The sequence below is a fragment of the Scylla paramamosain genome, chromosome 12 (genome assembly GCF_035594125.1).
Source record: "Scylla paramamosain isolate STU-SP2022 chromosome 12, ASM3559412v1, whole genome shotgun sequence".
NCBI lineage: Eukaryota > Metazoa > Arthropoda > Malacostraca > Decapoda > Portunidae > Scylla > Scylla paramamosain.
Window position 1 is genome coordinate 5,026,093 of NC_087162.1, and position 26,408 is coordinate 5,052,500.

The window sequence follows — 26,408 nt, forward strand, 5'->3', positions numbered from 1 at the left end:
CACAGTAGTGGCACCCTCATCAAGTAGTTACAGATAATCTAGTGGAATTAATTGTCCCTGTGAAGTAAAGTACTCTATGGCTGCAAAAAGTCCTTGTTATTTTTTGGATATTAAAATACTGTGAAATATTTGTGCTGAAGTAATAGGTTTATTTAAAATATAATTGTATACCAGCCTATACTTATGTGGGCCTTTCTCTTGCTTTTTTTTTTTTTTTCAATCATCTCTCCTGAAGTAAAACCATTACTTGCAACCAAACTGTATCGAATAATAATACATTTCAATACATGCATTTCAAAAATTTCCCAGCATTAAGATAGAATTCCCCCCATTCCAGTGTTTTAAACATACAGAACAGTAATAGTAAAGTATCTAAATGCGTCATCAAGCATAATGAAATAGCTGCAAAATGTCGAGCACCAACACACACAGTACTTCTGTCTTTCCTGGCCAAGCGGCGAGAACAACACGATAAGGCATACTTTGAACATCTAGTACATTCTCTGCCCTACAGGCTTCTTCACAACTGCGATGCTACACTGCAGTCAGCGCGAAGTTGTTTACTTAAAAAAAAAAAAATAAAATAAAAAAAAACCACACAACACAACAGAAACAACATGCGATTGACCTTCTAGAGTGGCATATTGTTTTACAGAAAGCATGAACATTCGTTGCTGCCTTTTTCTTTTTGCTTTCATTACACATATCACATCAAAATTGTTTCTTAATTACCAACTTTCATTGTAACAATTTACACGTAGTTATGACGTACTATATAAAATAAAGTTGTCAATTTACATTCAACAACTAAAAATAGTAGTATTTCTCTGAATAACATTTAAATGTGCGCTGGACGCAGACACCATTGCCACTCGCGACGAAACAGTACCAGTAAAATAAAATATAAAAAACAAGCGATGTGTTTACAGTTACATTATACTAGTGTTCATGTGCGATTTTGTACCTTGAAGTAAAACCAACCAGTGTATTCTGCAGCAGGGCGGCGTTCCTTCCATGAGTAAACATCACACTGATCAAACCCGCACAAACAAGGACAGCGTGGCATCTCCCAGGCACTGCCGAGTCAAGTCCCGCAGTGTCTCTCTTGCAGTGAAGACCCGCTCATGTAGTGAGGGAATTTGGAAGGAAGTTCGAGTTTTTGCCAGTGACGGAGCCGCCAGTGTCTGGGAACTTAGGAAAATCTTCTCTCGGCTCCACGTGGCCGTCTGACGACACCGCGAGCGGATAATTCATCAGATGAGAATCGTTGTGCTCTGGCTCAGGTGAGAGATACTTCTGAAGGTTGGCTTCACCCAGATCCCTGAGGGCTGCCATGCAAGATGCGGAGGTTGGATTTTTGTGCTCCTCCATTTGAGAGCCGCAGTGTTCTGCCCATAAAGACATACGGAACGTGTGCACATCACCTTCAATCTCTCCATCGCCACACTCCTCTTTGGTATACTGAGGCTGGAAGGCGCCGAGTGCCATCTCTGTGTCTCGATTGCCACTCATGCTTCGCTCATTTATGTTGGCCGATCCCACGATTATGTACTCATCGTCGAAGATGGCCATCTTAGAATGAACGTAAATCATAAATCGGAGGCTCTCACGCACTTTACCAGCCACCGAGCTGGGGTCTGGCTCCTCTAGCCCCTCTGGCACTTCTTCTACCCCCTCTCGCTTGCCCAGACAGAAGAAGCCCAGGTAATCAGTGGGGTGAGCGTCGATCTTGGCTTTGCGGATGGCCTTTGCGATCTTGCGGTACATCATCTCCATGGTGCGGTGTTGCCAGTGGAGGATTTCCTGTACAGCGGAGGAGGTTGGATCGCCCTCGGGATGAGTGGGCACCACAACGTACACCCGGAAGTCCTCACCAGCCTTGATGGCACTGATGATTCTGGTGGTGAGTTCAATAGGGATGAGGTGAGGACATTTGGCTTCCTGCACCAGCCACCCGTGAGCTGAACCAAGGAAGTACTGGTTCTCGATGTAGATAAATCTTTTAGCTCTCCGGATGTGGTGCACATAAGCTCGCTGGATGGAGTTATCAAAAAGCCGTCCTTTGCGGGTCAAGAGGCGATCCAACACACTGGTGTCAAACTGAGCTGAATCTGAATTTATTGAACGGAAGAACTGCACGCTCCACGGGGACTCGTCAGGTGCCTCCCAGTCCAGCACAAAGTCATCCTCAGAGACCGCCAGCAATCGCTGTTCACGGTCAGGGACCTGACGCCGCCACCTCTCAACAAAATTAGTAAGAAGATCGAAGGCAGCTCGACCTTCCACACACATGTGAATGTCGTGCCACGGCTGTCGGGGACCTGTAGTCACACTGGCCTGACACACACCATTGTAGAAGTCCTGTTGGTGCTCCTGGGGAAGCGTCTTGAAGAGCGGGTGTTCAGGAGTGTCCCACCGACCATCCGTTAGGTCAATGCCTCCCGCGAACGCCACCAGACGCCGACGTTCGTCGCCCTCCGCCTCGGCGTCTACAATGACACACTTCTGATGGTGAGTGTACAGAGTTGATACGAAATTGTTCTCCATGATTTTTCCTTTGTTCTTCTGACGTGGAGAGAGGAACACCTCCACCTCACTCCCCTCGAAGAAGATACGAGTTTCCTCGTCGTGGGTGCCCATTACTCCTGGCGTGTACAGGTCAGTGCTCATGGCCTCGTTCCACACCATCACCATCACCCTCACGCCCTCTTCCGCCTTGCGCTTCAACATGTCGCCGAGGTTCTCACACTCGCCATTCCGAAGAAGACTAAGATCCGCCTTTACGCTCCACCCGATTATATAGATGAGGCGCTGAGCGTTCTCCAGTGCCTGGGTGACATCCTCCCACAGCTGCGGTGGCTGGTACGGGTCCCCATTAGCTGCTACCACGTCTGTGATGGGTGACACCGCCGGCGTGTGTGCGTCTTGGTAGAGGCGGACGCGGCAGCCGGAACGCAACGGAAACACTGTGTCCGGAACCTCGTTTGAGCGTGTGATTGAAGTCACAGAGAGGAAACGTAATGATACGTTAATGGAGCCCGAGGGAACGCCGTTCTTGCCGATGAGAGGGAACCACCCGGTGACTGGTTCTTCCTGCAGCAGGTCGTCGGCTCGGATGCTCATGTAGCCCATGCACTCCACCTTCACAAGGTCGAGGTCCTTGATGGTGAACAACAACGACTCAGTTTCGTGACACATCTCGATTCTGAACTTCTCATTCCAGTGAGGGTTGAGTGAGTTAAAGATGATAGAAGTCTTGGCGATGCGACACGTCTTCTTTCCCCCGCAGCAAGTGTCCACGGTGATGTAAGGATCGGAGACGTCCTTTGCAGATCGGAACCAAGAGGTGTCTACGTCAGGGAGGTCCTTCGCCTCGATCACCTCCATGTACAGGACACCGTGCAGGAACACCATCTTTCCTCGCTCGGCGCGCTCTCCACTGCTACTGAGACCTGAAAGAGAAAAACACACACACATTAATCCCCCTATGAAAGCTACTAATCATGTTTCTACACCTTTGTAATCCACTACCAGTGATGCCTTTCATGTCCCCCAAAATTACTAGTAAGGAGAGAGAGAGAGAGAGAGAGAGAGAGAGAGAGAGAGAGAGAGAGAGAGAGAGAGAGAGAGAGAGAGAGAGAGAGAGAGAGAGAGAGAGAGAGAGAGAGAGAGAGAGAGAGAATGTCCCAAATGTTTTAACTACACATGCTGTTGCTGTCAGTAAATTCACAAATAACCCTAAGTATGCCAGCTCTTATTCCAGCCTTAGACATTAGACATTTACATGGAGAGAGAAAATGATAAATGTAACTCATTAACAAATCAATAATGTTAGAAAAGTAAAAGGAAATTTCCCATGCACATGCAACACATAACAGCGAAAAACAATACCACATTGATACAAAGAGTCACAACGTCTACGCCTCCCCTCGCGCTGGAGAGACACGAGGGGAGGTCGCCCTGCACTGACTTACAGCACAGGTAGTAGCGCCAGTCATGTGAACGGCAGGCAGGTCGTTCCTCTTGCTTGCCGCCTTCTGTGAGGGCATACTCCCCTTGCCTGGCCCCGCAAGCTCCTGCTGCTGTGCGACCCATGGCGCCCCCTAAGTACTGCAGGAAGCAGACCAAACACATCCTTGGCTGCCCCGCTCCCTCACACCCCGCGCCGCCGCCGCCACCGCCGGGTGTCTCCCTTCACTCTACGTGTTCTACAGTGCTCTGGGCTACTGCTGAGACTGTTACTGGTGCTTTCTTTACATAGTGTCCAGGTCACTTACTTATGTTTCCTGATACGAGTGGAAAATGCGGAGAGTGTTATGTAGAATGGCAACGAAGCTTTCTACTTATCCCGCTCACGAGGTTGTAGTCACGCCAGGGAACACACACACACACACACACACACACAGAGCGGAGCCACGCCCAGCTGGCATCACTGCCGAAATTATGTTTCGTTGTCAAATGTTTACACAGACATTGTTACAATAGTCGTCATCACTACACTGACGTCATCACCATTACAGCTACCTTCACGATCCCGCCAATCAATGTTGTCTCAACGCGGCGATCAGCGCTGTCATGAGGACGTGCTGAAGTGACTGCCAGTATGCTGAGGCGATGCACTGCGTCAGCCTGACTGCACATCTTGACTCACCACACTCACACATGTGAAGAAAAAAAATAACAAAAATAAAAAGAAATAAATACTAAGACACGGAGCGCCATTACCACTCAACCAGATTCTCTCTCTCTCTCTCTCTCTCTCTCTCTCTCTCTCTCTCTCTCTCTCTCTCTCTCTCTCTTGTGAAACTGCGGGATTACATGAACATCAACGAATATTAATTGTAAGAGACGTTTGTAATGGGCCAGCTGAGGGTGACACTAATGCTAAGGGGAACTTTTTTTCAGTTTAAGGGTACGAAATTCTGGTAACCTTCGGAGTGACGTTATCCTGGTGATGATGCTCAAGACAGATTCAAAAGGACAACTGTTTATTATCATCATTGTTAACGTTATTATAATAATCAACTGTCCATGACTATAAAATTCAAGTGAATCCTAAGATAAATGTTTCTTTAATCGCCTGAAATTAACCCTACGAGTGATGAAACGCAATCAGTGTCAATATTTGGGCGGGAGGAAGGCATGATACTTAGTGGATGGGTAGGGAACAGGGGGGGAAGGGTAGGGAAGGAGAGGGCGTGGATGTGGGTGAGAAGGGAGTGGAGAGCGAAGGACCTTGTAAGTCACGGGTAAGAGCGCCGTAACGAGCGGCCTCGTTGTGGTGCTCGAAAGGTTAACAACTATGCTTCTTCGGGAAAGTTAGCTGAAGAAGTAATAAATGCTGGCGAACACACTATATGACAAGCCACGGACAGAGGAACGTTCAACACTAACATTAGTAATAATATTTGTCTTGCGAAATGGATACTCGCAGTCGTGTTCTCACTTATCAGCAACACAAACGTGGCATTATTAACACTGCGAAAAAAAAAAAAAACTTCATAACATTCCTTGCTTGTGGAAGAAGTTTACGTCTGGCAGTGCACTTTGGCGCGCAAACACACACACACACACACACACCTAGAGACAAAAAAGGTATTATACGCTGTTGCCCCTATCACGTTTTGCAATACAGGTTTACCCCTCTCCCCTCCCCTCGGCAGCAAGGTGCACGAGGGGTACTTTAGTGCCGCGAGGGTTGGAAAGGATGCCGATGCTTGAAGAGTCACGCTATATCACCCTGCCAGATATACAGGTGAACCTTGGGATTATTCTGCTACGGAGAAACCTGCAACACTTTCTCCTTTCTATTATGGTCCTTGTCTTCCACTTCAACGCCACACACTGGAGGGAGGTTCACCGTAGCACACACGAGTACTGGGAAGCGAAGAGAGCAGTCACGTCGCAGCGGAGTCACTATCCCAACCATGCACGCCGCCCCGCCTCCCACCTTGCACTGTCCAGACAACACACCTTGTCTGCATGTCGGCCCATGGCTCCATGTGGCATCGATTCTCTCTCTCTCTCTCTCTCTCTCTCTCTCTCACACACACACCACGTAATAGGCGCGGGATCCGGATGGTGTTCACCGCAATAGTGTTTTGACCAATCCATACATCGCTGCCACACAACAAAGGAGGGACGATGCACAATACCGTCATCCTGTTCACTTTTCAGCCCGCATCCTTCACTATTTGTTACATCACGACGCAGACGAGGAAATTTCAGTGGAATGTCAACCTTGAAATTGCTTCCTGTCCACCTCACCATCTGAACAGGACTGCCAGGAGAGCGGTGGGATATAACACATGCCACTTCCCTAGACGACCTGACATTGGCAGACTCCCAACTCCTCACTCGCCAAAGAAATCATGTCATAGCTGAGGACGGACAAGCTACATTCATAGGCCACTTTCATCTCTCAGTAATGTTCATGTTTACACTCCTAAAACATTGGTTCGTACTCATAGGCTCTAGGGTCCCATAAGAGCCATAAATGCCGCAGAGAATGCTAATCGAATTCTCATAGGTCTTTTTTTCGTATTGATCATTGAAGATTTCTTGCTATATGACACTAGAATCCTGAAAATATCATTAAAAATCTGACGATTTCCACTAGAGTTTTTCTTTCAAAGTCGCCGAGATAACGCGCAGAATTTTATCAGAATACGGTTCAAGGTTTTACGACTGTGTATCAGAGGAAAACGCTCACTACAAGTGGAAAACAATGGAACATTACCACTACCTCCATCGTCACGTCCATAGCACCCGCACCACCACCACTTCATCGCTGCCTCTGCCCAAGTGAACTAAATGTCCCCAGTCGCCACTAAGAGCACACTGGCCTTAACAGAATCAGGTTTCGGAGGTCAAGACGCACACCTAACAACCCCGCAGCTGGAGGACAGCCACTACACTGACTGAAGCAACGTCGTACACCCTCTCCTTCCCTCACACACACACACACACACACACACACCATCCCTCCATGCCTCCCCACCCACTAACCCTCCGACTCCTTCCCATAATATATCGACCCACAAAAAAGTTGGTGAGCTACGTCATACTACATCCCAACGGTGTCAAATACTTGTATGTTCATTAGGACGCCTTTTGTTTACGTTCTGCACTTACTGGCTGTACCTGTTTGTCTCCGAGGGACATTAAAGGGCGAGGGGAGCTAGTCGCGAGGTGAGCGAAAGATTTCACTAGGAGATGAAATGTTATGAGAAATACCTGACCCTCAAGACTGGAGGGCGGCCACATACACCTCCCTCCCTCCCTCGTGAACGCCGTGCTAGCGATACCATCCACACACAATATACAGACACAACCAGAACAGTCACGGGAGCTTCACCGGAATCAACGAAAGTATCTACGAAATAGAATTTGTTTTGACTGAAGATATCTTCCTCAGCACGAAATGCAGCAACCAGGAAATGACGCATGACGGAATAAAAAATAAATAAATAAATAAAATAAATAAATAAATAAATAAACACTTCATAAAAAGAGTATCCGTGCACAAAAGATACACTTTGATGTATTGCGCACGTCAATACTCAATATAAAATGATCAGGAGTCTGCTCTTGTCCACTACGTACTGCAAGGCTACACACCAATCACGGACGACAGGACGCTATAATTGTTACTGAAAAAAAGATACCGTTTGCATGACATTAAGCATATTTGACCTTGATTTAGTTTCATCAATGCATTAACAGAGTTGCCATGTGTTATCCAGCAGACACAGCAACAACAGCAAAGCACAACAGAACGTAGTGGCCAGCCGCGGCAGCCCCCACTTCTGCCTCTGCTGGCTCGCTAATCGTCGCACCGCCAGGGCCAGAGCGGGACGCCAGCAGTCATCTGGCCTCCATCCCATCACATCCTTTATTACCCGGTCATTTTCACTAAGCCAGAAGTTTTGCGTATATATTCCACATATAACACATACTACTATTAAATATGTTTCAGAATTCCTTACAGTGAAGCCACTCATTAATTTCATCTAATGGAAAAATAACATTTTCCTGCAACTTCTGAGGAATGTTTCTCTTCAGAAGTGCAGCACTCACTTGTCTTCGTAACATGTAAACAAACACACACGCATATTACACAAACAATCTTATGTACACAAAGTCGCAGAAAACACAGCGACTGTTACCTGAGCAATAGCCAGTGAGGACGGAAAGAGGAGAGCGAATGACAGCCTGAGAAGGAAACCGCGGCGGAGGAGCAGTGAGCGAGGGGCGGGGCGAGGGGCTGGCAGACCTTGAGACCGAGCACTACACCCTCGTCTGAGTCGCTTCTTTTCACGCAGACAGCTGGGATTTACACAAACATACATGCACCAACGAAAGCACTCATAAACACTTAACTCTCTCTCTCTCTCTCTCTCTCTCTCTCTCTCTCTCTCTCTCTCTCTCTCTCTCTCTCTCTGTGTGTGTGTGTGTGTGTGTGTGTGTGTGTGTGTGTGTGGAGGCAGTTCACCCCGTCTCGAGTGAGTAAAGAGTCAGGGAGGCTTGTCCTGTGCCTCACGTGATACGGTTCGAGGAAGCACTGCTGGCACGGTAAAGCGAGTCTGCCCTTCAAATTAAGATAACTAAGCAAGATAAGAGAAGATGAAAGCACACATTAAATTGTTCTTACAGTTTCTTTCCTGGGGAGTTAGGTACATGACATCTTAAAACATTTCCGAAGCTTTTTGGAATTGTAAAGTCTCGGAGCTTTTTCATACATTACCAATTTGTCATCTCTCAGCTCCACAAGAGATATATTCAGCAAAAAAATAAAAAATAAAATAAAATAATATATATATATATATATATATATATATATATATATATATATATATATATATATATATATATATATATATATATATATATATATATATATATATATATATATACATATAATAATAATAATAACCTTGTCCTTCCTAGCTGTAAATTACTTCGTATACATACTATGTAGACACTTTCTACTTATGATTTCTCACGGCCGAACACGTCACGGGAAAAGTGGATGGTGGGTGCACAACACTTTTCGAATTTCTCTCAAATTGCGCGCACTCCAGTAGGTTATTCTAACACTGGGAAGCACAAGCATTCAGGGAGAGAGGGAGGGAGGGAAACATAAACGTCTCTGGAAGGAGGGAGGGAAACATTAACGTTCATGGAGGGAGGAGTGGAGGGAGGAAAACATACGTTCATGGAGGGAGGGAGGAAGGGAAACTGCGTTCATGGAGGGAGGGACAGAGGGAGGGAAATATAAACGTTCATGGATGGAGGGACGGAGGGAGGGAAACATATACGTTCATGGAGAGAGTGACAGAGGAAAACATTCAACAGAAAACCATAAGAAACATTGCATGCTTGCTCGTGCCATTTCCCACCACGCCCCCAGCAGTGGCCGACACCTAGGTAATGAAGCGGTAAGCACACAATGTCATCACTTATTAATAAAACCAGCCACACCTATGAAAAGTCACTTAGAGATCAGGAGCGGATCCACAACCACCTTTATGCCGTTTCCATAGCTACATATTTAAAAGTAAACAGTTTTGGTATCAAATTTCTCTCATTAGTTACATGAATTTATCTTTACAGTACAAGTGTCACTTTCTCGTATCAGCTACAGGGCGAATTGGTCTCTTATCAATTCTAAAGCGAATTACTGATCATTAGGATTAGCTTATCAGTTAAAACGTGATAGATCCACCTCTGAATGGGCTACATCTGTGGGCCCCAATTAATCCAAGCCACGCGCCCTGCCGCACACCACCTCACCTGCGTCGTCCCTCTTCATGTAAGTTTCGGCCACTTCCAGCACGTGGGACTGCAGCTCGTCTTTCACCCCCATCAGCTTGGAGAAGAACCGAGTTGCCATGGCTGCTGCTCACTCGAGGCGGTACAATACACACCAAGTTGCAATGAAGTAACCAATGTTTTTGTCTTTGTTGATAGTTTCGGTACTATAAAATCACTAAGTTTTCTTGCACGCACATCATGTTCATAATAACTTTCTGTAAGGTTGAAATCTGTGTATTTTAGAAATATGACTAAATAGCGTTTGATCTGCTGGTATACTCACACTCCTCCTTTTCAGGTAATTATTATTTTTTTCTTTTCACTTTTTTTTCTGATACTTGTTTTTGAATATGTAGCGTTTAGTTTATCGATACGTATTCTCACACCCCTTTTCAGCTACCGACTTTTCTTGTATTTCATTTTCCATTAGTAAGCGTAATTTCACACAGACATGTACGTACAGACACACATACACATACAACTGCAGCAATCCTCGTTGCGTGCTGCCAGTGTTAAACTTCCCAACAGATCACTATTAACTAGAGTTATTTGTTTTCTTTTTTATTTCAAGTAGCTTCTTTTCACAAACCACTATAAAACTACACAAATACTCACGTACCACTGCAGCTCTTCTCGTTGCGTGCAGCCACTCTGTACGCAGTATATCACAACCAAAGCTAGACACCCGACAATTTAGGGACACAAAGTCAAGATTGGATCAATTAGGGCATTTCTCTGGCACGCGCGTCCTTTATATCCTCTACTCTGCGTCATGCGGCGGCGTTCGCGTCACTGTAACATTGACAGATTCCTCGATTGCCACACTCAGGGTTTTTTTTGTTTTTTTTACTCACACTTCCGGAGTTAATACTGCCCCTTACCGCTTCCTAAAACAGGAAATCTTAAAACTTTCCTTATCTGTAATGGCCACCGGAAGCACATTTATATATTTTTCACCCCTTGGCCGATAGGAGATAATTTCGTTTGTCTCCTTACACGTCACAGGCCTGGTTCATGTAGCAGGGAATACTATTATAGTAAAACTGAAAGGGACATGACCCGCATTCCCGTTGTCAACCTCAAGACACCCTCAGGTAGCGTGGCGAGGTAATATATGGCTTACACCTGACCTGTCTCTGTCTAACCACTGAAGACTTTTGTTCTGCAGTAGATACATACAGGCTGGTGAAAAACTAGGCACCGAATAAAAACTGAGGCTTACATCTCATTTGCGGCGTGACATGACACGAAAACGAGAGAGATCAGTGACAGTCGATGGTCATATCCGCTGGAAATGTCCAGTCGCCCTGTAAAATTCTACTTCAAAAACTTACATAAGGGTGGATTTACTGACTTCCCTTATTACATTTTACGGAAAACTAAACGTAATATACTAAAACACTATTAAGTAATTTTCTCTGTGCAATTCAAGGAAATCTACGAAGAAAGTAACTAATAAATGAAACAGTCGAATCACCATGACTCTTCTTTTCCATTCAAACACTTTCTCAAGGTAAGGAAAGATTATCACTATCAGTTGTCACTTACCTCTCATACTGCATTACCATTTGACAAGATAATACGCTTGGCAAGTGCGCATGACAACTGCTTGACGGTTATAAACAAGGTCAATGCACACTTACCTTGGATATGAGAGCAGTGAGTTGTGTGGGTGCCCTGCTACTATACTCGTTTTACTGCCGGAAGAACGTCTAGGCGTTGGCCGATCCCCATTAGCTACTCTGCCACAATACACAATTTCTCTTAAATATATGTGCTTTTTAACTTTTTTTTTTTTTTTTTTTTTTTTTTTATGAAATTCAAGTATTAATTAAGTATGGATTATTTAGCTCATCAAACCATGCAGTGCTACGAATGGTTCGGGTTTCAAGAGTCTGGGTTTTGCATAAATATCACATTTGAAAACACAGCTTTGGGGGATTGTCATGTAGGTCGAGCACCCAGGATGCTTATAGGCAGCCTGTTCAGGTGACTCAAGTTAGAGAGAGGGGTGGTTCAGCCTCTCGGGGGGGGGGGGGACTCCCACGATTCAAACAACTCCCAAGCGCTCGCGTGTTCTTCACAGCAGGGAGAAAGAACTTATTTACAACATGAATAAGTATTTTTAGAGAAGGCCAATAGAGGTCCTATCAATGCACTCTCCAGAGCAATAGTTCGAACAAAGCCACTAATGAGAGTGACACAATAGTGCGACGAATCTGCTCTGCCCCCAATCGAGATTACGCGACACAATTACCACGAAGAAATAAATTACAGGAAAAATTATTCACACAAAACCATACAATATTGAGAGAGTATAGCTGTACAAAGACGTCCTGCTTGACGAAACTCTCTTACTGACTGGCGGTGCCGTAACCTTAAACACATAGCAAAGAAGCCATGTAGATGCTTTGCGGTTTCCCTGATCCAGTCAAGGACAAAAAGAAATCCAAACTATATAAAAAAAAAAAAAAAAAAAAAAAATAAATAAATAAATAAAAACGCGGTCATTTCGTGTGAGGGGGTGACTGGTAACTCTGACTACAAGACGTGTTCTACGTGCTCACTGCTGTTATAGTCACACTGTACGTGGGTGATAGCTAATCTATCTAGTCCCGTGTCTTGCTGCTTGTCATTATATAACTAGGGAGGTTTGTTTTTCTCAGCACCTCACTTTTACTTTTACTTCGTTTTCATTTTCATACTCACGTCATCTTTCTTTTCAGCGAACACTTACGTAAACTTTGCTTCTCTATGCTTCTTGTTGTTTGTTTACTTTGTCACCATATTCGTATTTCATCACCAGTTTGACACAAATACCACAAATTATAACCACAAATACCCACTGTGGGAAGCACAAGATGGCGGCAGAAGGTACACCTCTAAAACTTTATGTTCCTGGTTCAGTGGCTGCTCCGTCTTTGCCAACTTCTGGCACCAGGTATCGGAGGCTCCTCGCACTATCTCCCAGCTGGTGGCGGGAGAGTACAACTGGCAGGCAGCAGCTGTGTGGTGGCAGGTCTGGCATATTTTTAGTGGGGAAAGGGGGAGGTGGGAGTGTTCCGCAGCCCGCCAAATTTAAAGTTCACCTCCACTGCTCATCTTGGGAGTCACTGAAAATCCTAGTGAATGGTATAGCATAGAGTAAGTAAAAAGTAAGAATCTACACACACATATCTAGCTATGTAGTATCAACTTCAGTATATGAGATACGAAATTAACACGTATACTATTTATTTTCATAACGGTCAATATCTAATGAAAATTCTTCTTCCAGCCAGATAAATGATAAAATCGATATTCACTCAGCGCTGAAGACTCTGTGTTGGTTGGTACTGGGCACAGCGTCAGCCGTAACATCATGTCATCGGGTCTATTTACAGCACTTGAACACAACTATTCTCAGAAATCTAAACATAGAAAATGTTTGAAGGTAAACTATATTATTGTTAACTCATGATAACATCAAGCTAGTATGTATTCACTTGCCACAGTAGTGTGTAAATTATGGTGCTTTCACTGACCAAAGATGTTCCATTGTTAATGAGTGCATTTTGTCTCAGCATTCTGCTCTATAAACTGATGCAACATAATGTATGTACAGAAACCTGTAATGTTCTCTTAGATGATTTTAGCTTTATTTTCATTTATTAATTTAATTTAGTTTTTATTTATTTGCGTATTAGCCTAAGTGTATTACAAGTCAGTTACATTTTCTGATGAATCACTAATCCATGAAGGCATAACAGATCAACATGAACAAGATTCAGGAAGCTGCACCTAGGTTATCTATCTGCCGCCACTGTCAAGCAACTTAAGTTTGTGTATTCCACATTCCTCGTGGGCCACACAGGTTGTTCCTCCCTCGCCGCAGCAGCATTTACACAGTAACTAATTTCATATAATTATATACTGATGTATTGCTAACATGCAGCATCTAAAATAAAGGGTTAATAACATAGGTGTAACTGTGGAAAACAACATTAATTTTGTTCTCTAGGTACAAAATTAAGAACATGCTCTGAAAGATATAAATAACAAGGAAGCTAGACATAGCACTTTTATATCATATGAGGGAGAAATGTCAAAGTCTCAATGTGAATGGTGAATCATAAGACAGAAATCACACACATGCTGACAAGTTACACACATCTGTAAACTAAATAAATTTGCTTCAAACTATGACTGTTATAATCTAACAGTGCATAATCAATCACTTTTCAGGGATTAATTGTACTTCCAAAAATATTAAAGTTGTGCTGACCTTTCCTTCACTACTCTGAACACTTTGATGAACACTTTGACCTTGGATACCCAGCCACACACCATCATCACCACCATCATAAAGGCACAAACCTAATGTTCCACAACTCACTAATCAAGTTGTAAGTCATGTAAGGTAAATACATGCTGATCATAGAACAATAGACCTTTAATACTGCAGTTTGGATGAACAAACAAGAATCTGATGAATTATAAGACAATATCTGAACATATTTCTAATGTAAAGTATATGTCAAACACTGCTTCTAAATTTGTTTTGCAATGGACTAAAAAGCTATGTGCAACAGTAAATGCAATATTTCTCCAAGAACTTTCATCATAAAATGTATTCTTCCTTAATTACACTATCAGCAAGTCACAACAGACACATCTTAAACATTGATGCTATACAAATAAAACTAGCTTTCTATATGAATTATTAATACCATTTTCCCTGAACACAATACCAGTCACAAAATCATTGCACAGCCAAATCTTAAATAAGACCAAATACTAACAGACCTTGTGTTACTTTAGCTGCACTTACATACTTGTTGCAGAAAATTTCTGCAAAATAAGCGTCATCATGAACATCTCAGCTGCTTCTCAAGAACTGTAAATAATTACAATTAGCTAGCCCTATCTTTGGCAGGTATCTCTGGGTTGCAGCTGTGGAAGCAGATTCATGCATTATTATTTCTAACTCTATTAAGTGATATAGCCCAATCATAAATGACCATCTTGCATTATATTTCACATTATCATGTAGGTATATTCTATAAAAAATAAAGCAACCCATATGATAATTTGAACACAATTTCACTAATTTACAGCAGCCACCACTAAGAATAACTATAAACAGAAACTCTGAATTTATTTTTATCACATAAAGCACATGAGGTTCAGTAATCAGGCACATGTAAGCTATCACCAATTGGATACTGTTAGCAGCAAATACTACAAAGTATATTGAGCAGCTTTCTTATGTGGTAAGCTTGTTAGGAAGAAAGTTTGGGCATCCCAGTACAGGAGCTTCTGTGTCTGGGAAGTTCTCTGACCCTTCTAAGGAAGTCACTGACCCATCTTGTCCCACTGAAACTGGATAGGCCAGTAAGTGACTGTCAATTCTGCAGGGCTCATCTGCTGCATAGGCTTGCCAGTTGGCATCTGCAAACTCATTGACAGCACGCACACAGTCAAGGGAACCTGGATTGTAAAATACCTCCTCCAAGCCCCCAAGGTGCTCTCCCCACAGTGCCATCCTGAACTGGAACACTCCCCCACGAGGCTCCCCACACACTTCCCGTGTCTGCATTGGCTGGAAGGCACCCACAGCGATCTCTGTGTCACGGGTGCCACCCATGCTGCGCTGGTTGATGTTGGCTGATCCCACAATGATGTAGTCATCATCCACAATCATCATCTTGGAATGAACATATATCATAAGACGAGCCTTTTCCCGCAGCACACTGGCAGGAGTTTCAGGTTCTGGTGATGGTAGATCCTCAGGAATGTCCTCAGGGCACTCACCCTTGCCCAGGCAGAAAAATGTAAGATAGTCTCTGGGATGAGTATCTAGTTCATTGGCTTCAATAGCCTCTGCAATGCCTGCGTACATCATTTCCATGGTGCGGTGCTGCCAATGGAGGATCTCCTGCACTGGGGCACTGGTGGGATCTCCTTCTGGAAACATGGGCACCACAATATATGCAACAAAGTGCTCCCCAGCATTAATTTTCTCCACAATTCGCTGTGTGATCTCCTGTGGAATGAGATGATGGGCCTTGGTACTCTGCTCATCATTCCAGCTGTAGGCAGACCCCAGGAAGTACTGATTCTCCACAAAGATGAAGCTATCTGCACGGCGGATGTGGTGGATGTATGCCCGGTGAATGCTGTCATCGACATACTTTCCCTTCCTCTTAGGAATAGCATGTATTCTGTCAAAATTAAACAGAGCAGAATCAGAAGTGATGGACCTGAACAACTGGACACTCCAAGCCTCTGCCTCATCACAGACTATTGGTGTATCTATTAGGAACTCTTCCTCTGAGATTGGGAGCAATACTGACTCCTGATCACTGACCTGCCTTCGCCAGCGCTCAGTAAAGTTATCCATTATATCCTGAGCTATTGGGCCACTAACATGGCAGTGGATGTCATGCCAAGGCTGGCGAGGGCCTTCATCACAGGTGGTGGTGGTTACACCATTATAAAAGTCACCCTGGTGGAGAGAATGCAATGTTCTGAACAGTTCATGCTCTGGTGTGTCATAGCGGCCATCAGTGATATCCAGACCCCCAACAAAAGCCTGGATTCGTGGCAGCTCCTCATCGTCTGCAGGTGGACAGTCCAGGATAACCGTCTTCTGGTGGTGAGTATAGCAGGTCTGGGAAAATTGGTCTTGGAAGAAGGCAGCTACGCCCTCCAGCAGCTTGACTCGAGGCACCACTGCCACGTGCACCTCTGAATCCTCAAAGTAGGCCCGTGTTTCCTCATCATGGGTGCCCATGAAGCCTGCAGTGACACCAGTGCTCATCTTCTCATTCCACACCATCACCAGCACCCTAACACCCTCTTCAGCCTTTCTCTTTAGTAGCTCTCCCACAGTCTCTCCTGCACCTTCCTCCTCCTCCTCACCCTCTACCCTCACCAGCGTTATGTCAGTGTAAACACTCCATCCTGTGATATAAATGAACCTCTGGGCATTAGTGAGTGCATAATAGAGGTCCTTCCAGGCACAGGGAGGTTCATAGGGTTCTCCAGTGGCTGTTGGGACACCCTCAAAGAAAGGTATGGCAGGGCACTGAGCATCTTGGTACAGGGTGACACCACACCCTTCACGGAGAGGGAAGTAACAATCTGGCACTTCAAACGTGGCTTCAATTGCCTCCTTGGGAACATAATTCAATGTGATATTGATGCGTCCATCACAACCAGACAGTGGATACCAGCCCTCGAGTGTCTCCCCATCCAAGAGGTCTTCTGGGCGGATGCTTACCTCCCCAAGTGTTCCAGCACTAAAGTGGTCCTTGTCAAGCACCTGGATCTGTAGTTCATCTGCTTTGTGACACACAGGAATCCTGTGGGACTCCTGCCACTTGGGGGAAAGGTCATTATTAATCACTGCTGTCTTGCAGATGACAGAGCTACCAATCTTGATCTGGGCAAAAGCATCTGATGTATCCTTGGGATCGATATTGAAGAACGCAGTGTCACAGTCAGGTAGGTTATCTGCCTCAATGAGATCCACGTAAAGGTAACCCCTGAGCATGGCCATGGTGGTGGTGGTGGTGGTGGTGGTGGTGGTGTTTCTTAAGGCTAGGAGTGAAGCAAGACACTGGTGCACTACTGTATGTATACAAGGGCATGCAGCAGACGTGGGGAAGGGGCTCACAACAGGGCACCGGTCAGCGACACACCCGCGGCATCTACAGAAGCTGGCCACACCTGCGGAGAGGAGCGAGAGTTAGACAAGTGTGAAAGTTTCCTTCCCTGTCAGGATGCCTATGAGCAAGCAAGACAAGCAGCTCAATATGGATCTGTTCCTCATAGTTATGACATACGCCAATGTGAAGGATGTACAGCATACGCAAAAACTATAAACACTGTACCAGTTTTAGTAATTCTAACCAGAACACACCATGCCTCCCTCATCAAGACATGTAGGCGTGGAACGTGACCTCAACATTCCACATACACGTACTTCACCATTACCACACCTCCACTCACACATAACACAATAAAAAAGGGGTACGTGAGACCGCCTTTGGCAACTCGATCCCATGGTTAAGCCTAACAACACTCAGGGACCCTAATGCACAACACTCACAGTATTACAGTGATGAAGTATATTAATCAGACACATACACACCAAAATACCATTAGCACATATCAAACGAAATGTCATTTACCACTAGGAGCAGAACGAGCACACACCCACCCTCTCTATCAGCTGGCGCCACACTGGCCACTCCTACCAACTGTACCGCGAGACTCCACACACACACACTCCTCACTCCACTCCTGCCAACACTACCCAACACCAACAACGCTCATTATGTTATTCCAGCCCATGTAATTACCTGTCCTTGTATTGATCATTATATATTTACGTCGTCTGATCTCATGGCGTTATTTCCTGCTATACCATGAGAGCGAGGGCAGAGTGTAGGACTACGCAGTAAATACAGAGGCAAGATTGCGAAATTCTAACGCTCATACGGAAGGACAATTTAGTATACCGTGGATGCAATGAACTTACCTTCTTATCAAAGTAAACAATAAACCCGGATTAAAGCTACGTGCAGAGATAACGTTAATCCATGGCTAATACGGCATCACTGAGATAGGCCATTATTCTAAATATATATAAAAGCTATACCTATTCCCTGCACTGATCAATTCACTATTACCCACTGATTACTCTGATGGATCAAGATTAGCAAAGAATGACTGTAAAGTGTATTATTACCGGAGCTACATTACTGAGAGAGTTGAACATTCCATACATTAGTGAGTTAGATTTATAAGTTTAGGTCAACGTAATTGCTCATATTGGACTAATTGTTATATTTCTCATGCATACGAACAGTAAAATATGGGGCACTGCTTTAAGGATAATCGTGTAATATGCTTTTACTCCCCTTGTTTCCCTCCAGAAAAAAAAAAAAAAAACAAGGCAAGGGTTTCCGAACTAATAACAGTTTGCTCCCATCCTTGGATGAGTCACCGAGGCGAAGTGGTCGGCGGCCCTACTGGCTACCGCTGGATTTTTTACCTTAACTACTTCCCTTGGCTGAGACGACTGCTGCTCCCTGCGGGGGTTGCCAAATCACACCAAGAAATAGGAACCAAATGCGTCTTCAACAGATCCTGAACTTTTCCCTGAACCTACTCCCTCAGCCGAAGACAAGCCAGAGAAAATCGAAAGAATGGTATTATTTCACGTGTGTCAAGTTTTCTAAGTCTCAGCCTCTCCCTTCCCTTGATGTGATGATGTGATGATCATGGCTGAAGACTCGGGACCGTCCATCATCGTTTAAAGCACTTTGGAGATTATTTTTTTTTACCTCATGGAGTTAATAGGTCGAACAAGTATCTCTTTGGATGGCAGCGGAAATTACGGTTTCTAAAATCTTTCCGCGACAAACCCCTGACGAGCAATCTCGGAAGAGGCAATTTTCCACAAGAGCATTTTTTTTCTATAAGCATGTCCGATAAACAAGTAATTACGTTGTGAATCGATAGAAGTAAAACTTGACCTGGTAAAATGACACCTAATGACCGCACAGACTCGGAGAGAGGTAACGGACGCAATTCTACGGACATGCTCCATAAGTTTTTGTTTTCCGTACTGAGTCAGTCCCTTATGGGCGCCCTGCCACCTTTAAACACAAATTGGCTCTCGGTTGTGTGTGTAAAGAGAGAGAGAGAGAGAGAGAGAGAGAGAGAGAGAGAGAGAGAGAGAGAGAGAGAGAGAGAGAGAGAGAGAGAGAGAGAGAGAGAGAGAGAGGAGGGAGGGAGTGAGGGAGAAGGCGTGATCAATAGTAGCTCCAACAGGTGAGGGCTGGAGGGAGTGGGCAGGACAGTGTGTGGTGGCGGCGGTAGTGTGTGGTGGTGTGGTGAGGACGTCTCTCCCTCACGGACATAATACGAGGCGGGAGGAAAGCCATGACAGTCATACACAAGAGTGTCAATCTAGGACTTAAAAGTTTAGAAATCAAAGGTGTTTATCAAGTATGTAAAGCGATACAACCGTACAGCATCATAGTACAGTATTGAAAAAAAAATTGAATTATTATAAGAGATGACGGTAATTTCGTATCTTGTGCTTCATATATATATATATATATATATATATATATATATATATATATATATATATATATATATATATATATATATATATATATATATATATATATATATATATATATACTGTTATTTACTCATTTATTTATTTAATTATATGCAAAACAAAATTTTACTTGTGCCTTTCCCTCCTCATCTGTAAAGTGCCATCATCAGGATTTACCTTAAGTAAGTTTGACAACCACCACGGTATCCTGCATCACTTACACCACAAGATGCAACAGTTGTCACCAAAACGCTGGAGTCCAGCAGTGTTTTAATTTCACAATAGGAATAGGCATGACTCAAGCGCGATGCAGAGAAATACCATTCAGCAAGAAATGATGTACTACATAATCCAGGCCAGTCCCTGAACGTTATCACGACGTCACCAGTGAAAGGTCGTGATGGATACAGTAGAAACCATATTATGGGGAACTAAATCAATAGCCCTGACAGATATGTCTGGCCAAGGGGAATGTACTTTAGGAGTCTCCTTGACCATTTCCTCGCTGGAGGTTTCACGCGCAGTATGATGCATTGATGTATTAACCAAGTGTGCGTGGTCGCGGATGCATAATTACTGGCCAGCAGTTCACTTCTCGATACTGCCACAACTAATCACACTGCCCGTCAATTCCATCATTCCCCGCGCGGCATGATTCTCTTTGATTCTCGATGCATTTATTAAGGCTTCACGGTGATATACTGCGTCTGGCTGCTCTGACCCTAAGGTATCATACCTACCTCCCTGTCTGAAGCGTAGTACTGTACACAACGAATAATGATAAGAAATACAGTGATATATATATATATATATATATATATATATATATATATATATATATATATATATATATATATATATATATATATATATATATATATATATATATATATATATATATATATATATATATATATAAAGAGAGAGAGAGAGAGAGAGAGAGAGAGAGAGAGAGAGAGAGAGAGAGAGAGAGAGAGAGAGAGAGAGAGAGAGAGAGAGAGAGAGATGGAAGGATATAGATACATATTTTAATTAAATTTATCTATTTCTGTGGCAACATACTCTCCGAGGGAACAAAGAAACATTTCTGTGCCGCCAGACCTATGTTCCTTCAGGAGTCGAGATGTTATTTCCGGGTAGAAATAATGAACCAATTATTGACAATTATTCGGTGCGTTGGAGGCAATTTTCTGTGCCAATTTAGTTCCCCTGTTTGTCATAATTCTCATTTATCTATACTCGTACACGTGCGTGAAAAAAAAAAGTATATATAATTCGTGAAACATTTTTTTTTTCCGAAAAACATTCCTATCTGTTAATCAGATCAGTTCATATCACTGTTTTCAATAATATGAAAAATAATAGTAATAGTATAAGTAGTATTTATAGTATTTGTCATTGTCTTTGTCGTTCTTGTTGTCATAGTAGTAGTAGTAGTAGTAGTAGTAGTAGTAGTAGTAGTAGTAGTAGTAGTAATAGTAGTAGTAGTAGTAGTACTAGGGGAGAAGGAGGAGGAGGAGGAGGCGTAATAGTAGTAGTAGTAGTAGTAGTAGTAGTAGTAGTAGTAGTAATAGTAGTAGTAGTAGTAGTAGTAGTAGTAGCAGTAGTAGTAGTAGTAGTAGTAGTAGAAGTAGTAGTAGTAGTAGTAGTAGTAGTAGTAGTAGTAGTAGTAGTAGTAGTAGTAGTAGTAGTAGTTGCTGTTGTTATTGTTGTTGCTGTTGTCATATTATTTTTGTTGTTGTCGATGTCGTTTAACAATAATAATAAAAGATGGATTAAAACATAATAATGATAATAATAATAATAATAATAATAATAATAATAATAATAATAATAATAATAATAATAATAATAATAATAATAATAACACTGTACAACAAATTTAAGTGAGAGAAAAAAAGCATAGACCAATCCGTGTTTCTATGATCATTTCAAGGGTGCTAATTCTAAATCTGACAACCGTATACCTCAGGCACGTCTCAGTTGTATGGAATAGCCTCGTACACCTTTTTTTTTTTTTATCAGAAATGTGGAAATCCAATCAGAAACTTTGCCGTTTATTCAGTGATAGACTTCGTCACGTTTCGGATTCCAGCAAAAATCAGCTAACATGGCTGGGCTCCATTTCGCTGTGTACCTACTCTCCGCGCTCGCTATGTCGTGATGAAACCTCTCTCCATGTTCATCGCTGACAGCTCCTGCATTCTCTCCTCCCCCACCCCCGCCCCCCCCCCAAAAAAAAAGATGCGAATGCAGAAAATGTAGTTTGAGTGATATGCATTTTACAACCTAGATGTTGGTGGCTCTTGATAAGTTCGTCTACTAAAACGTCATAATGAGTCTGTTTTTGTTTTCCCAGAAGACCTCAACACACCCTTACACGCACACCAAGCTGCTGATTCAGTTTCACTCATGGGTGCTTGAAATTCATTGTCATGCATGAACTCACGAATTCGCAGTCCCACAAATATGCCTTCCTTAACTTTTGCATCAGTTATTTTGGAAATTTCTTTTTGAGGTATAGGAATGCTGGTCCACCATGCTTCAAAGCTTTGACGAACTGTTTCATCAAGTTTCATATATGTGTTTTATATGTAGTTATGGCAAAATGATATTGTCCTTTTTTTCACAAGTGGTTCCTTAACAACACTGAGGCCCTTGTGTCACTGTATCTGATCTTGCTCGGCTGCCCACTTACATAGAAAACACAATACAGAATCCTTTTCATAATATATTGTACCTTGAATCTGTTTAGAAAATTATCCTCATCGAAACAATAAAAAAAAAAAGTGGGTCATACAACAAAAGTAGTGTGATTTTCATGATTTTCACAAGAAAGTATCTTTAGAAATGCTATTCTTAAGGCCTTTTTTTTTTACTGTTGCATAGTGTAATAACAATAATATTATAGCAACAACAACAACAATAACAATAACAACAACAGCAACAATAACAACAGCAACAACAACAACAACAACAACAACAACAACAACAACAACAACAACAACAACAACAACAACAAAAACAACAACAACAACAACAACAACAACAACAACAACAACAACAACAACAACAACAACAACAACAATAACAACAACAACAAGTTCATGATTTTCGACACCATGGTTCCAGCACACATAGAGTCTGGCACAAAGCTTTGATTTCCAAACTACCCTCCTACGGTTTCTATCCTTCTCTCTGTAACTTCATCTCAAGTTTCCTTTCTGACCGTTCTATTGCTGCTGTGGTAGACGGTCACTGTTCTTCTCCTAAATCTATTAACAGTGGTGTTCCTCAGAGTTCTGTCCTGTCACCCACTCTCTTCTTATTATTCATTAATGATCTTCTAAACCAAACTTCTTGTCCTATCCACTCCTACGCTGATGATAGCACCCTGCACTTTTCCACGTCTTTTCATAGACGTCCAATCCTTCAGGAGGTAAACATATCACGCAGGGAAGCCACAGAACGCCTGACTTCTGATCTTTGTAAAATTTCTGATTGGGCAGAGCAAACTTGGTATTGTTCAATGCCTCAAAAACTCAATTCCTCCATCTATCAACTCGACACAACCTTCCAGACAACTATCCCCTCTTCTTCAATGACACTCAACTGTCCCCCTCTTCTACACTGAACATCCTCAGTCTGTCCTTTACTTATAATCTGAACTGGAAACTTCACATCTCATCTCTAGCTAAAACAGCATCTATGAAGTTAGGTGTTCTGAGACGTCTCCGCCAGTTTTTCTCAGCCCCCCAGCTGCTAACTCTGTACAAGGGCCTTATCCGTCCATGTATGGAGTATGCTTCACATGTCTGGGGGGGTTCCACTCATACTGCTCTTCTAGACAGGGTGGAATCAAAAGCTTTTCGTCTCATCAACTCCTCTCCTCTAACTGACTGTCTTCAGCCCCTCTCTCACCGCCGCAATGTTGCACATCTAGCTGTCTTCTACCGCTATTTTCATGCCAACTGCTCTTCTGATCTTGCTAACTGCATGCCTTTCCTCCTTCCTCGGCCTCGCTGCACAAGACTTTCTTTTTTCTCTCACCCCTATTCTGTCCACCTCTCTAACGCAAGAGTTAACCAGTATTCTCAGTCATTCATCCCTTTCTCTGGTAAACACTGGAACTCCCTGCCTGCTTCTGTATTTCCACCTTCCTATGACTTGAATTCCTTCAAGAGGGAGGTTTCAAGACACTTATCCACCAATTTTTGACAACTGCTTTGACCCTTTTATGGGACTGGCATTTCAGTGGGCATTTTTTTTTATTAGATTTTTGTTGCCCTTGGCCAGTGTCCTTCCTACATAAAAAAAAAAAAAAAAAAAAAAAACACGCTGAGCCGGGGAGGACGGGGACGGGGCGGGGTGTGGGGAAGAGGCGCTGTACATTCCCCGTGGCGCTGATTGCACATTACACCAGATTTAGACATTTTAGTTCCATGCATTTTCTTCGTGAGTATACATTTATTCACCCTCCTCATGAGTTCATTAAATATCACTTAGTCTCGTCGAATTCTGCTCTACAATTCATGCTTTTGCAATTTATTGACATAGACTCTGACACGAAATATAACTAAAACGGGATTAAAACAGGCTTATATCCTTCATTAAACGCACTGCTCTTTCATTAGGCTGGTTTTTGAAGGCCACAGAGAAGATTAACCCTTTTTACTCCTACCGACACATCATCTTTTAATCACAAACCACAGATATTTCCTTTTGTTCAACAGTCATATCTAGACATTATACTTGCTATTGCTTTAATCACTTTTCTTTCTTATGACCCTTGAGAAAATTTTGCACCGTAACGTTTAGTGTCGTGAATTGTGGAAGGTCGCGGTGAAATGGTTAAGCAGGTTCTCATGTATTATTTTTCCACTGATGGTACGAAAATGATCACTAGTGTCATGAAAGCACCCTTGGAAATCTCAATAGCGTTCACTGGAGGCTGTAAATAGCAATCGAAATGAGACGCAAAACGATAAGTGTGTACAGTGTGCATGGTTCAGGATTGCTGCAACGAGGGGGACGTAATTCGCATCATTATTTCCACATCAGGTGTCGATTAATTTCACTAATAAGGTAATGTCTCTCCGATTAAAGCGCGTTCCTGTTAAAGTGGCTATCGCGTGCCAGACAGAAACACAGGGGGCTGTTTTCTATTTTTTTGTTTTCTTTTTTTAGGCCGCGTTGGGGGGAGGGGCAGAGACGGCGCACACAACCCACCATACTGTCCACCTTCCTCGTACGTACGTGCTGGTCGATAAATGGATACTCTAGGGAAGGCTACAGGCTTGAGGGGAGGAGAAAGACAAGCTGATACAAACCTTTTGTCTCCCGGGATCCAAAAAAAAAAAAAAAAGAAGAGAGAGAAAAAAAGAGAAAAAAAGAGGAAAAAAGAAAAGGCAGGGCTCCGAAGATACAAAGATGAAAAAGATGTTACGATATGAGATTGAGAGGCCAAGTGAAGTGAAGCGTATAGTTGGTATGTAACCCAAACCCTTACTATTTAGAATATTGCAACTCTATACTAAGATGATTGCCTATAGTGTGTTGTGAGAATATTGTACTTTGGGGAAATGAACGACTTCAGAAGAGAGAGAGAGAGAGAGAGAGAGAGAGAGAGAGAGAGAGAGAGAGAGAGAGAGAGAGAGAGAGAGAGAGAGAAGAGAGAGAGAGAGAGAGAGAGAGAGAGAGAGAGAGAGAGAGAGAGAGAGAGAGAGAGAGAGAGAGAGAGAGAGGTAAGACAAGTTATTATATAAAAAAGAAAAAGGCGAGACAGTAAAAAACAAACAAACAAATAAACAAACAAACGGGGAAGGAAGGAAAGAAAGAAAGAGAGAAAAATAAATTGGTTGACGCAGTCAGGGGAGAGAGAGAGAGAGAGAGAGAGAGAGAGAGAGAGAGAGAGAGAGAGAGAGAGAGAGAGAGAGTGAGAGAGAGAGAGAGAGAGAGAGAGAGAGAGAGAGAGAGAGAGAGAGAGAGAGAGAGAGAGAGAGAGAGAGAGAGAGAGAGAGAGAGAGAGAGAGAGAGAGAGAGAGAGAGAGAGAGAGAGAGAGAGAGAGAGAGAGAGAGAGAGAGAGGTACACATCACATCAACAACAACAACAACAACAACAACAACAACAACAACAACAACAACAACAACACAAAAAGGATATATAGACAAACAGTAAAAAAAAAACAGAAAGGGGAACTAGGAAAAAAAAGGAGAGAAAAAAAGAAAAAAATGAAGTGGCAGAAACAATCAGGAAAAGAGAGAGAGAGAGAGAGAGAGAGAGAGAGAGAGAGAGGAGAGAGAGAGAGAGAGAGAGAGATAACCGGTTCGTGTTTCGCTCGCGTTAACACAAACTCACTCAAAACTCCACTAGCTCATTAGAGACCAAGAGAAAAAGTTGTGTACAGGACGTTGCCTGATGTGCGCCAGACTCGTTGCGCTGGGCGAGTACCAGCACTGGCTTCACGC

The 26,408-nt window shown here is 43.1% G+C and overlaps 3 protein-coding genes across 19 annotated transcripts in view; 1 reads left to right on the forward strand and 2 right to left on the reverse strand.

The window, feature by feature from the left end:
* Positions 1 to 126: 126 nt before the first annotated feature.
* On the reverse strand, positions 127 to 12,988 carry LOC135105562 (uncharacterized). 9 transcript variants are annotated; one of them, XM_064013787.1, is made up of 3 exons: positions 12,663 to 12,988; positions 9,796 to 10,031; positions 127 to 3,452 (listed from the first exon to the last, which is right to left on the reverse strand). In XM_064013787.1, the coding sequence occupies exons 2-3, from the start codon at positions 9,893 to 9,895 to the stop codon at positions 1,123 to 1,125; spliced, it is 2,430 nt and encodes an 809-aa protein (XP_063869857.1). In that variant the 5' UTR covers positions 9,896 to 10,031; positions 12,663 to 12,988; the 3' UTR covers positions 127 to 1,122. The 9 variants fall into 9 exon arrangements, with proteins under 9 accessions (XP_063869857.1, XP_063869855.1, XP_063869854.1 ...); XM_064013785.1 differs by lacking the exons at positions 9,796 to 10,031; positions 12,663 to 12,988 and adding exons at positions 3,975 to 4,286; positions 6,883 to 6,952; XM_064013784.1 differs by lacking the exons at positions 9,796 to 10,031; positions 12,663 to 12,988 and adding exons at positions 3,975 to 4,286; positions 6,746 to 6,894.
* Positions 12,989 to 13,781: 793 nt separating this feature from the next.
* LOC135105560 (uncharacterized) overlaps positions 13,782 to 26,408 on the reverse strand; it is a 30,710-nt gene continuing 18,083 nt past the window's right edge. The window contains exons 1-2 of one of the 4 annotated variants that reach the window (XM_064013779.1): positions 18,023 to 18,135; positions 13,782 to 17,529 (exon numbers count right to left, since the gene is read on the reverse strand). In XM_064013779.1, the coding sequence (XP_063869849.1) occupies positions 15,062 to 17,359 (2,298 nt within the window). In that variant the 5' untranslated portion in view covers positions 17,360 to 17,529; positions 18,023 to 18,135 and the 3' untranslated portion in view covers positions 13,782 to 15,061. Of the gene's footprint in view, positions 17,530 to 17,693; positions 17,752 to 17,993; positions 18,136 to 26,408 lie in introns of those variants that run through there. The other 3 variants (XM_064013778.1, XM_064013776.1, XM_064013777.1) reach the window with 3 other exon arrangements.
* Positions 19,659 to 26,408, forward strand: part of LOC135105565 (uncharacterized) — a 19,820-nt gene continuing 13,070 nt past the window's right edge. The window contains exon 1 of one of the 6 annotated variants that reach the window (XM_064013793.1): positions 19,659 to 19,818. The gene's annotated coding sequence lies outside the window, so the exon portion shown is untranslated. Of the gene's footprint in view, positions 19,895 to 26,408 lie in introns of all 6 variants that reach the window. The other 5 variants (XM_064013796.1, XM_064013797.1, XM_064013799.1 and 2 more) reach the window with 5 other exon arrangements.